An 11,334-nucleotide genomic window follows, 5' to 3' on the forward strand; every position below is an offset into this window, starting at 1 on the left:
AACAGAGCCCAACCTGGGGGATAACGGTTGAAATACAGTCAGATCCTCGTTCCTAAAGTGAGATGCCCAGGAAAGTTCCCCATTTCTGATCAAATATTGATATTTCCTTTTAAACTTTCTTCAACACCATCTACTAAGACAAGCAATTAGGATAAAAGCAGGTTTGGGGTGGGGAAGACTGATTAGGGCACCTACTGCACAAAACCAGCTGGGCCCTGCAGCATGGGTGGGAATTGAGGGAAAGGGACATTCGATGGGGGGAAACAGGCGCGCACAGGGCAAAGAGGTAACACAAGCTCTGCATGCACAGGAGACTCTAGGAGACCGGTTTAACTGACTAGAGATGGGTTGTTGGAAAAGAGGTGGAGAGAAGTCTGAAGACTGAAGATCTGGGGATGGGAAGGATGCCCCACAGGCTGGGTATCAGGCAGGGGAATTTGGACTTTATTAATAGGTAGTAGGGAACCATGGAAGATGCTGTGTTCAAAAGGTACAACCCTTCATGGTTGTTCCAGTGCTGAGTCATGCAAAGCCATTCCCATCTGGAAGGCTATAAACACACACAGAAACACATGCCCCCTCCAACAGAGAGCCAGTTCCCTACCAGAAACCATTATGCACCAAGAAACACTCTCAGGTGTCACTGCCCTCCGCAGACACACGTACAGTGGACATGCGGACACACACTCAAGCTCATGGACATGTTTCATTTGACAGAGACCTGGTCACTCTGTCCACACACAGGCATACAATCCTATACACACACACACACACACGTCACAGTCACTCAGGTGTACAACTGCCGCAGTCCCCAGAGGCACAATGCTCCCACACTCCTACACTTCCTACAAGAAGCCCCGGCAACAGCTGAGGGGACAAGACGTTTAGCTCCAGAAGCTGCTGCTGCAAACCCCAGGCTTGGGGCTCTGGACCCCACAAGACAAAGACTGGGGAGCAGCAGCTTCACCATGCACAGGACTCCTGGGGTCCCCCAAGTTAGAGGTGGCACCAACAACTCCTTCCCCAGTCAAATTGGGCCCCAGAGAGGAAGGAAAACAAGCCCCAGAGCTGAGCTGCCTCTCGGCCCAGGGAGGGGGCCCAGGGGAAGGGTGTTTTCTCTGGGAGAAGCTAAGGTACTCCCAAGGCCCCAAACCTCCTAAATGTGGCCAATAACTCCCTCCCCAGACCCTTCCGTGTCGGGCTACACCTGGTCCCCGCTGCTGCTCCTCCTGTGATGTGGCGAAGCCAGATGGTACAACTGGGCAAGGGCCAGGCTGGAGAGCACGCACCTCTGTCCTCTTGAGCTTGGCTGGGGGCATGAGCTGTTCGTGTGACTGTGAGAACAGGTGCTGTTGGTGTGAGACTGAGACTGTGCGTTACCATCGCTGCCTTACCGTGTCATCGTTGGGGGAGGGGAAGCGATGTGTAGGTGAACATGCCCCTCTAGGGTGGCACATCTCTGCTGTGCCCAGCAGGAGACTTGAGTGGGAAGCTGCGAGGCCCTGGGCCTCTAGGGCTGGAAGCAGAAGATGTGACTGTGTGATGGGGGTGACCAGGAGGCGTGGACAGACAGTGGTGGAGAACTGACACAGACCACTTGGTCAGTGAAAGCATGAATGGGCATCGTGGGTCCCGGAGCTGTGTGTGGTACCAGCAGCCTCCATGAACAGGAGGCTGTGAATGAGCGTCACCCTCTGGCCTCAGCACTATTTTGTGATTGCACCGGACCCTCGGTTTATGTTTAGGATGATCTGCATCTATGGATCTGGTGGTTACACTCATCTCTTAGTTAGATGTCTGTGTCCACATTTCTGTACATGATCGGTCATGCCTATGTGTTTGCAGAGCATAACTAGAGGCCAAACATGCCTGCATGCCTGCACCAGTGTGTTTGTAATTATAGATGAATGTTTCTGCCAACAGCTCAGTGTATTTGAATGCTTACTGAGACCCATTTAAACTCAGGTTAGAGGGCTTCCCAGGTGGTGCTAGTGGTAAAGAACCCATCTGCCAATGCAGGAGTCGTAAGAGGCATGGATTCTATCTCTGGGTCAGGAAGATCCCCTGGAGGAGGGCATGACAACCCACTCCAGTATTCTTGCCTGGAGAATCCCATGGACAGAGGAGCCTGGCAGACTACAGTCCCTGGGGTGTCAAAGAGTTGGAAACAACTGAAGCGACTTAGCACACACGCATGCATAGCTCAGCCTTCCTTCAGAGAATACCTGAGAAGAATAGACTGGGTAGCTTAAACTTGGGTCAGTTCCCAAGTTTAAGTAGTTCCAGTTTCCGAAAAAGCCATTTCATAAGCAGGCTTCCCCTCTCCATCCTTTCCACTCACCTTGATCCTCTTACCTTCATGGAAGGTGGGACATAATTGAGGGGGAAAAAAACCAATGTTCTCCAGGAATCCAAAACCAAAGGATTCTTCTTATTCAGTGGAGGAGAAAAAGGAAGACAATAGGGTAGGTAGGGTCTTTATTTTCTTTTAATGGATAAGGATGCAGAGCTGGTCTCAACATAGCCTTCAGGAAACCTGTCCTAAAACCCCTCTCCTTTTAAGACCCTTCTTGGAGAATCATCCAAGATTTCTGCAGTGAGATTCAGACAGGAAAAAAATGGAAGCATTGAAATGTCTCTGTCCTTAAGAGTCAAGTCTCTGCATCTGATAGGTGTATCCACCTATCTGCACGAGTTTCCCATAAAGGGCTGTGCATTTTCTTGATGCTGTATGTGTTTGATTTCATGGGAAGAGTTTTCCAGGAATACTGGGAATCATTTAGATTCTTTGGTTCTTTTTTTTGCAAGTCTCATATTTTCTTTCTTCTTTTCTCACTCTTGATTAAAAGTGCAGAGACTCGGGTTCAATCCCTGGGTCGGGAAGATCCCGTGGAGAAGGGAATGGCAACCCACTCCAATATTCTTGCCTGGAGAATCCCATGGACAGAGAAGCGTGGCAGACTACAGTCCACAGGGTCGCAAAGAGTCGGACAGGACTGAGCACGCACATGCATGAAGTTAAGCTAGCATCCTAGGTTCAAAATCTTTTTTCTTCAGAATTTAATGATATTGCTCAGCTGTGTCCCATCACCTACTATTGAGGACACAGTGGATGGCAGTCTGGGTATCTCAACATCATCAGTGGAGAAGGAAATGGCTACCCACTCCAGTATTCTTGCCTAGAGAATCCTGTGGACAGAGGAGCCTGGTGGGCTGCTGTCCATAGGGTCGCACAGAGTCAGACACGACTGAAGCGACTTAGCGTGCATGCATGCATTGGAGAAGGAAATGGCAACCCACTCCAGTATTCTTGCCTGGAGAATCCCAGGGATGGAGGAGCCTGGTGGGCTGCCATCTATGTGGTCGCACAGAGTCAGACACGACTGAAACAACTCAGCAGCAGCAGCAGCAGCAACATCATCAGATCCTTACATCCCTGCCCTTGGGAGGGACAGGTTCTTCTGTTGATCCTTAGTGCTCTAAAACATCATGTTTGCATTCAGGTGCTATCGATTTATATTCATTTCAATACATATATGCCCTTCATGTTTGGAATTTTATTTCTTAGATGAGTTCCTCACTTCCATCTTGGTTTTCTTGTCCACTCTGACTTTCCCCCAAATAAATACCCATTGGTCAAATCTCTCCCTGATTTTGATCCTCTCTCTCATCTTTCCTTTTGTGTTTCTTCCTTCTTTGGTCCACATCCTGGGCAATATTTTTGTTCTGTTTTTGCTGCAAATCACAATGTATTCAAGTTGGAAGCAGTTTTCAAGTTCACCTGATTCAGCTCCCTTACTCTACAGATGGAGAACCTAAGACCTGGAGAGGAGGGAAATTGCTCACAGTCACATCTGTGTGTAGCCATAGGGCTATCATGACTTCCCTCGTGGCCAGAAAGCCTTGAGCAACTCAGTGGCCCTTCACCCTTTACCTTTGACACTGAGGAGATGACTCAGCAATGGAATGAAACCCCTGGGGTTCCAGGTGAAGAAGCAGCCTAGCCATGGATGCTGCCAATGAGTCTTCAGAAGGAAGCCCTTTCATCCTACTGGGACTAACAACAAATCCCAGCCAGCAGCGACCTCTTTTCATGCTCTTCTTGGTCCTCTATGTGGCGGGCATCCTGGGTAATGGACTCATCGTGGCCGCCATCCAAGCCAGTCCAGCCCTTTACACTCCCATGTACTTCCTGCTGGCCCACCTGTCCTTTGCTGACCTCTGCTTTACCTCCGTTACGGTACCTAAGATGCTGGCCAACCTGCTGGCCCACAACCGCTCCATCTCCCTGGCTGGCTGTCTGACCCAGATGTACTTCTTCTTTGCCCTGGGTGTAACTGACAGCTGCCTCCTGGCTGCCATGGCCTATGACCGCTACGTAGCCATCCGGCACCCCCTCCACTATGCCACAAGGATGTCCCGGGCCATGTGCACAGCCCTGGTGGGGACAGCATGGCTCGTGTCCCACGTCCACTCCCTCCTGCATATCCTGCTTATGGCCCGCCTGTCCTTCTGTGCCTCCCACCAAGTGCCCCACTTCTTCTGTGACCACCAGCCTCTCTTAAGGCTCTCCTGCTCTGACACCTGGCACATCCAGCTGCTCATCTTCACCGAGGGCGCCGCAGTGGTGGTCACTCCCTTTCTGCTCATCCTCGCCTCCTACGGGGCCATTGCAGCTGCGGTGCTCCGGCTGCCATCAGCCACGGGGAGGCTCCGGGCTGTGTCCACCTGTGGCTCCCACCTGGCCGTGGTGGGCCTCTTCTACGGGACAGTCATTGCAGTCTACTTCCAGCCCACGTCCCGGTATGAGGCCGAGCGGGGCCGTGTGGCCACCGTCATGTACACCGTGGTCACGCCCATGCTGAACCCGGTCATCTATAGCCTCCGGAACCGTGATGTGCAGGGGGCACTCAGAGCCCTTTTCACTCAGCGAAGGATCTCAGGGGCTGACTCCTGAGGCCTGGACCCCACCAAGGGTGGATTGCATCGCCCACGGCGACACTCGTGACTGCCATTATCAGCTCTGTGCTTTTTCCAAAACCATAATAATGGGGATCCCTTTCTGAGTGCTACTGTAGTGCAGGTCCTCACCTGACCTGACATTATGCCACAACAACCAGTGAAGCAGATTTTTATGACCCAGTTTCACAGATGAAGAAACTGGGGCTCAGAGTAGAAGATTTGACTTTACCAAGTTTACACCATTTTTAGGTGTCAAAACCTAGGCCCTTTCAGCAATACCAAGCCCTCTTCTAAGAGTCACTTCCAGGCATTTAGAGGGTGCATTCTACCATTTTTTTGTTGTATTTGGGCTTAAAGCTATATGGAAGGCTGTGCTACCCAGATCTTGCTTGGGGGGTGGGTGGGGGTGGGGATTGGGACTGTGTTTTCCATCACATCACCATGTTTTCTCAAAAAACTGACTTCTTATCTGTCTGGGACAGAGGCTAAAATTCACAGACTCATGTGTCAAGGACTGACCTAACCCAGTGAACCCAGTTTGGCACGGAGGAAGTACTCTGGGCATCTGAGATGAATAAATGAGTGTATTTTTTATGTTTATGAGCACTTAGAAGCTGTCCATTTTTCTTACCCTTTGTTCTTGTACTTGTTTGCTATGATCCTGCCTGTTCAGCTCCCCCTGGCATTCTGTAGTAGGAGAAGGCAGTAGGCATGCAGTGTAAATAGATAAATTAACTTAAGCAAGACAGACAAGGGACAGGGTAGGCATTGGTGCAGATGGAAGAGGTATTTTTTTTTTAGTTTTTTTCATATGTCAGCACTACACATATTTTTTTTAATTCTAGGGGTTTTGTATTTTCTTCCCTCGCTTTGGCTGTGCTGGGTCTTCGTTGCTGCATGCCGGCTTTCTCTAGTTGTGGTAAGCAGGGGCTCTGCTTCACTGCAGAGCTCTGGCTTCTCACTGCAGTGGCTTCTCTTGCTGCGGAGCACAGGCTCTAGAGCGTGGGCTTAGTAGTTGTGTCACACAGGCTTAGTTGATCATTGACATGTGGGATCTTTCTGGACCAGGGATCGAACCTGTGTCCCCTGCATTGGCAGGAGGATTCTTAACCACAGGACCACCAGGGAAGTCCGAGCATGGGTATTCTTATAGCTACTTTACAGATGAGGAAATGGAGGCTCAAAGACGGTGAGTTAGTCCATAGCAGAGTCAGAGCAAGCACTTCTGCTGCTCAAGCCCTTCAGGTGCATTTTAACTGGGTCCCATAGAACCCAGATCCCGAGTTCGGTGGCCTCAGTGAAAGAACTTGCAGGCTACAGCAGTCCTAGGGCTGGATTATCCACGGGCCCTTCCAGTTCCCACTAATGAGTCGGCCACCACCTGATCCTAGAACTGCTATCCTATGCCATTTTATATCTAAAAGAAAACTTAAAGGTCTTTGGACCACTGGCTTTAGAAAACCAAACCGTAAACCACAACTCTTTTTTATTTTCAATGAAATCTTACCCAGAAACATACTATCTAAAATGAAGGGGAGAAAGCAGGAGTAAGGGTCAGAGGGACCCTCTAGGGAACCCATCTTCTCAGCCTCCCCAGTGCATCTTCCTCACGGCCCTGAGGGGCCCCTGATCCATTCCAAACCCTTACTTTGATAAACTGGGAAACTGAGGCCCAGAGTGTTTAAGGGACCTGCCCGGGTCACACAGAGTCAGTGGTAACCTTCAGGCTTCCTGGCTTGGCCCTCCAGCACCCTGTCACTTGGCCCTGCAGTGACATGAGACCACCTTCATGTCCACCTGATCCACCGTCCTCCCAACCCCGAGGCCCAGGTTGATGCCATATCCTTGCTCCTCTATCAATAGCCCCACAACCTGCTTCCCCCTCACTCGTCTCTGAAGTTTCAGAAAAATACTGGTGGTGATGCTCATCACCCAGTCCACACCTCAGCCTATGACATAAGGTATGAAATCTGCTGGCCATCAGGGACCTCACCTGAGTTCTGCCAGCGTCTCGAGAACCTGGCACAGAGATATACACGTGCTCTGCTGTCATCTCGTCTGGCCTCTCGTCTCTTTTCTTCAGCATAAGGGGAGAGGGGCCCTATGGGGCTCAAGGGATCATCGATGCTTTTTCTGGGCCACCAGCCTTGACCTGGTCATCCTGTTCAGCCCCCCAAAGAGGCCCCATCCCTGGACGAGTGGTCCCCACCACCCACATTGTAGCACAGCCCAGCTTCTGACCTTGGTCTCTGACCAAGGCATTCCATCTCTGCCCCAGCATGATCAGTTCCTTCTCCAGGATGACCATAACCAGTGTCAAAAGTGCTTTCAGGTCTCATGAACGCCCAGGGAGAAACCCCCACTATGCATGTGGGAAAACTGAGGCTCAGAGAAGAGAGGAGGCTTCTCCTGGTTGGCTCCACCAGCCAATTTTAGTCCCAGTTCTCCTAACTCAGTCTCAGGCTCTTTCAACCACACCACAAACCATCACTCAATTCAAGTTAATAAATAGTTATTGACCATCTTCTATGTGTCAGGTGCTGGGCTGGATGATGCCTGATCTACTTCCAGACCCCCAGTAAGACAGGCAAGAGAGGGGGATGGGGGGCACATAAGTAGCCTCAGTCAATAGGCCTGTCGGTCCCTGGGCCCCATTCCCATCCCACCCCCCACCTAGATCAGGTTTCTTGTTTTACTTCAGGAAGCCCTAAAAGATGATATTGACCAGGAGATAAGAGTATGAAACCTTCCCCCATCCCCAACCAAGAAAAGCCACTGAGTTCAAAAATCCACCAAAGAATTCTCCCTGCATCCTTTTCACATGAACTACAAAGAACAGTTTTTAACACCATAAGCAAACAAGCCTATGCAAATTGACTCACTTCCAAGCAGTTCCCTTGAAAGAGATGGTACCCAGGGAGGCTGCTTCAGCTTCATGGGTTTGCAGTCACCCCTCAGAAGGACTTTGAACTGCTTCTCCTTACCCACTGTATTCCCTGACTTTGTCCTGAAATGACTTCTGACCATTTCAGAATCAATCTAGCCCACCCTCCTAGCATGGGTTTTCCCTGATGGCTCAGATGGTAAAGAATTTGCATGCAATGCAGGAGACCCAGATTTGATTCCTGGGTCAGAAAGATTGCCTGGAGAAGGGAATGTCTACCCACTCCAGTATTCTTGCCGGGAGAATTCCATGGATAGAGATACAGTCCTTGACCACTGAGTGACTTTTGCCCTCCTAGCATCGATATTACTAACCCTTCATTTATGCCAATACTAGGTAGTGCTAGGAACCACGTCACCCAGAAAAAATAAACAATTGCATTTCAAGAAAAGAACTGAGTCTGCCTCTCCAGCCTCTCTTCCAGTGCAGGCTTTCTGCATCATAATGTAAGGCCACCTTCATTTCAAAGGTAAAACAACTGGAGAGATCTTAGTTGTGAAAGAGTCTCTGATCATAAATGGCAAACTGATTACTTCTTCTAAGGGACCAAAACAATTTCTATAATCCAAGTCTTCTTTCATGCAAGGGCAGCCACAGGGAAAATGCAACTATTAGACTTGAAAAATAAAAACATGAAGACTCTTTCTAAATGTGAAAATGACTGCTTTAGAATATGAGGAACGGATCAGTATTTTAAGAAGCTGTTTATCAGCAAGCAGTTTCTCTCACTCTAAACCAGGGATGTTTCCCTCGCTCATCCTTTTCATGTCTCTTATGTGTCTGCCCCGTTCTCTCTTTTCAGTTGCTTGTGTTTCTACTCTCTTCTTTCCTTTGCTCTCTATGCTCTCTGCATTCTCTGTTATGATTATGTACTGGGCAGGAGGACAACAGACAGCACTTGCCTTCACGTATTTTTTTTTTTTCCTATGATGGGTTTTTTTTTATTTCTTTTTTTTAATTTTCTTTATTTTTTTTATTGTATTGGTTTTGCCATACATCAACATACATCCTCCACGGGTGTACACGTGTTCCCCATCCTGAACCCCCCTCCCATCTCCCTCCCCATACCATCCCTCTGGGTCATCCCAGTGCACCAGCCCCAAGCTTCCTGTATCCTGCATCAAACCTGGACTGGCGATTCATTTCTCATATGATATTATACATGTTTTAATGCCATTCTCCCAAATTATACCCCCCTCCCTCTCCCACAGAGTCCAAAAGACTGTTCTATATATCTGTGTCTCTTTTGCTGTCTCGCATACAGGGTTGTTGTTACCATCTTTCTAAATTCCATATATATGCGTTAGTATACTGTATTGGTGTTTTTCTTTCTGGCTTACTTCACTCTGTATAATAGGCTCCAGTTTCATCCACCTCTTTAGAACTGATTCAAATGTATTATTTTTAATAGCTGAGTAATACTCCATTGTGTATACATACCACAGCTTTCTTATCCATTCATCTGCTGATGGACATCTAGGTTGCTTCCATGTCCTGGCTATTATAGCCTTCACGAATTTAATAACAGGAACACAAATTATGATCAAAGCCAGGAGAGATGTATGGAAGCATCAAAGAGGGAGCAATGAATGGAGATAAGGGCGATGTGAGGGGTCTGATGGATCACAGTGGTGATTAATGGCCCCAGTTCACCCATCCCTGAATCCTTGGCCACGTAACTTTGCCCTTCATCTGGGATTTGGGGTTCAGCCATCCAACTTGCTTTGGCCAACAAGATATTGGGAGGCATGACATAGACCTGAAAAGAAGCTCAGATATTGGGTTTTTTCTCTTGTGTTTTTCTCTTTGCCATAGAAGGACATGCCCAGCTAGCCCACTGGCCCCCAGCAGAGAATAAAAAACACACTGAGCAGAGCTTTCCCAGTCCTCAAGGCGATCCAGGAAGACCAGTGCAGAGCAGAGCCTCCAGCTGACCTGCAGACACAAGAACAGAAACCCAGGCTGTCTCACTGACACAAGAGTAAAAATATTTTTTAATTAATTTTTATTGCAGTATAGTTGCTTTACAATATTGTATTAGTTTCTTCTGTACAGCAAAGTGAATCAGCTATATGTGTATATATATCTCCTCTCTTTTTTGGATTCCTTTCTCATTTAGGTCATCACGGAGCACTGAGTAGAGTTCCCTGTGCTATATAGTAGGGTCTCATTAGTTATCTATTTTATACATAGTATCAATGGTGTATATACATCAATCCCAATCTCCCAATTCATTCCACCACTTCCCCTTTCCCCCTTGGTATCTGTACATTTGTTCTTTATGTCTATATCTCTGTTTCTCTTTTTTAAATATTATTATTTAAATTTTATTTATTTTTTGGCTGTGCTGGATCTTTATTGCTGCGTGGGCTTTTCTCTAGTTGCAGCAAGCAGGAGCTACTCTCTACTTTCAGTGTGCGGGCTTCTTACTGCAGTGGCTTCCCTTGTTGCTGTTCACGGGCTCCAGAGTACTCAGGCTTTAGTAGTTGCAGTTCCCAGGCTCTAGAGCTCGAGCTCAGTGGTTGGGTACACAGCTTAGTTGCTCCATGGTATGTTGAATCTTCCCAGATCAGGAATTGAACCTGTGTCTCCAGAAAGGGCAGGCAGATTATTTGCCACTGAGTCACCAGGGAAGCCCTGCTTCTCTTTCTCTGCTTTGCAAATAAGATCACCTATACCATTTTTCTCAGAGAAGGCGATGGCACCCCACTCCAGTACTCTTGCCTGGAAAATCCCATGGACGGAGGAGCCTGGTGGGCTGCAGTCCATGGGGTCGCTAAGAGTCAGACACGACTGAGCGACTTCACTTTCACTTTTCACTTTCATGCATTGGAGGAGGAAATGGCAACCCACTCCAGTGTTCTTGCCTGGAGAATCCCAGGGATGGGGGAGCCTGGTGGGCTGCCATCTCTGGGGTCGCACAGAGTCAGACACGACTGAAGCGACTTAGCTGCAGCAGTATACCATTTTTCTCGATCATACATGTATTTGTTAATATATGATATTTGTTTTCTCTTTCTGACTTACTTCACTCTGTATGATGGTCTCTAGGTCATCCACGTCTCCACAAATGACCCAATTTCATTCCTTTTTATGGCTGAGTAATATTCCATTGTGTATATGTACCATATCTTCTTTATCCATTACTCTGTGGATGGACATTTAGGTTGCTTCCAGGAATGAAAACATTAAGCCACCGAGTTTTGGGGGTGACGTGCTACACTGTAACAGCAAGTTGGTGAGGCTCCCATAACTGTTTTCTGATACTTGTCTTTGTCTCCAGCGGAGCACATCCTGGCCCCTTCAGTGTCCTGAGGACTGAGCTTTCAGTGAATGCTTGCTTTCTCTCTTTGCTTTGGGGGATTTACATTCTTGTTCTGAGCACATTTCTGCCCCCTACCATCTCTGCCAATCTAACCAGGATTCTT

The 11,334-nt window shown here is 48.2% G+C and overlaps 1 protein-coding gene across 2 annotated transcripts; it reads left to right on the plus strand.

Moving 5' to 3' along the window:
* The first annotated feature begins 4,006 nt into the window (after positions 1 to 4,006).
* OR1K1 (olfactory receptor family 1 subfamily K member 1) lies at positions 4,007 to 9,968 on the plus strand. Of its 2 annotated transcripts, XM_059891273.1 has the most exons (2): positions 4,007 to 4,915; positions 9,674 to 9,968. In XM_059891273.1, exons 1-2 carry the CDS (start codon positions 4,007 to 4,009, stop codon positions 9,719 to 9,721), a joined length of 957 nt encoding a protein of 318 aa, XP_059747256.1. In that variant the 3' UTR covers positions 9,722 to 9,968. The 2 variants fall into 2 exon arrangements, with proteins under 2 accessions (XP_059747256.1, NP_001376967.1); NM_001390038.1 differs by lacking the exon at positions 9,674 to 9,968 and having other exon boundaries at positions 4,007 to 4,957.
* Positions 9,969 to 11,334: the final 1,366 nt, after the last annotated feature.

Source organism: Bos taurus, chromosome 11 (assembly GCF_002263795.3).
Source record: "Bos taurus isolate L1 Dominette 01449 registration number 42190680 breed Hereford chromosome 11, ARS-UCD2.0, whole genome shotgun sequence".
NCBI lineage: Eukaryota > Metazoa > Chordata > Mammalia > Artiodactyla > Bovidae > Bos > Bos taurus.

Excerpts from the sequence above, each read along its gene's own strand:
- OR1K1 (XM_059891273.1), top strand. The coding sequence starts at position 4,007 with ATGGATGCTGCCAATGAGTCTTCAGAAGGAAGCCCTTTCATCCTACTG. Across the intron at positions 4,916-9,673 it reads ATGTGCAGGGGGCACTCAGA|AAGCTCAGATATTGGGTTTT; the intron begins GCCCTTTTCACT and ends AGACCTGAAAAG.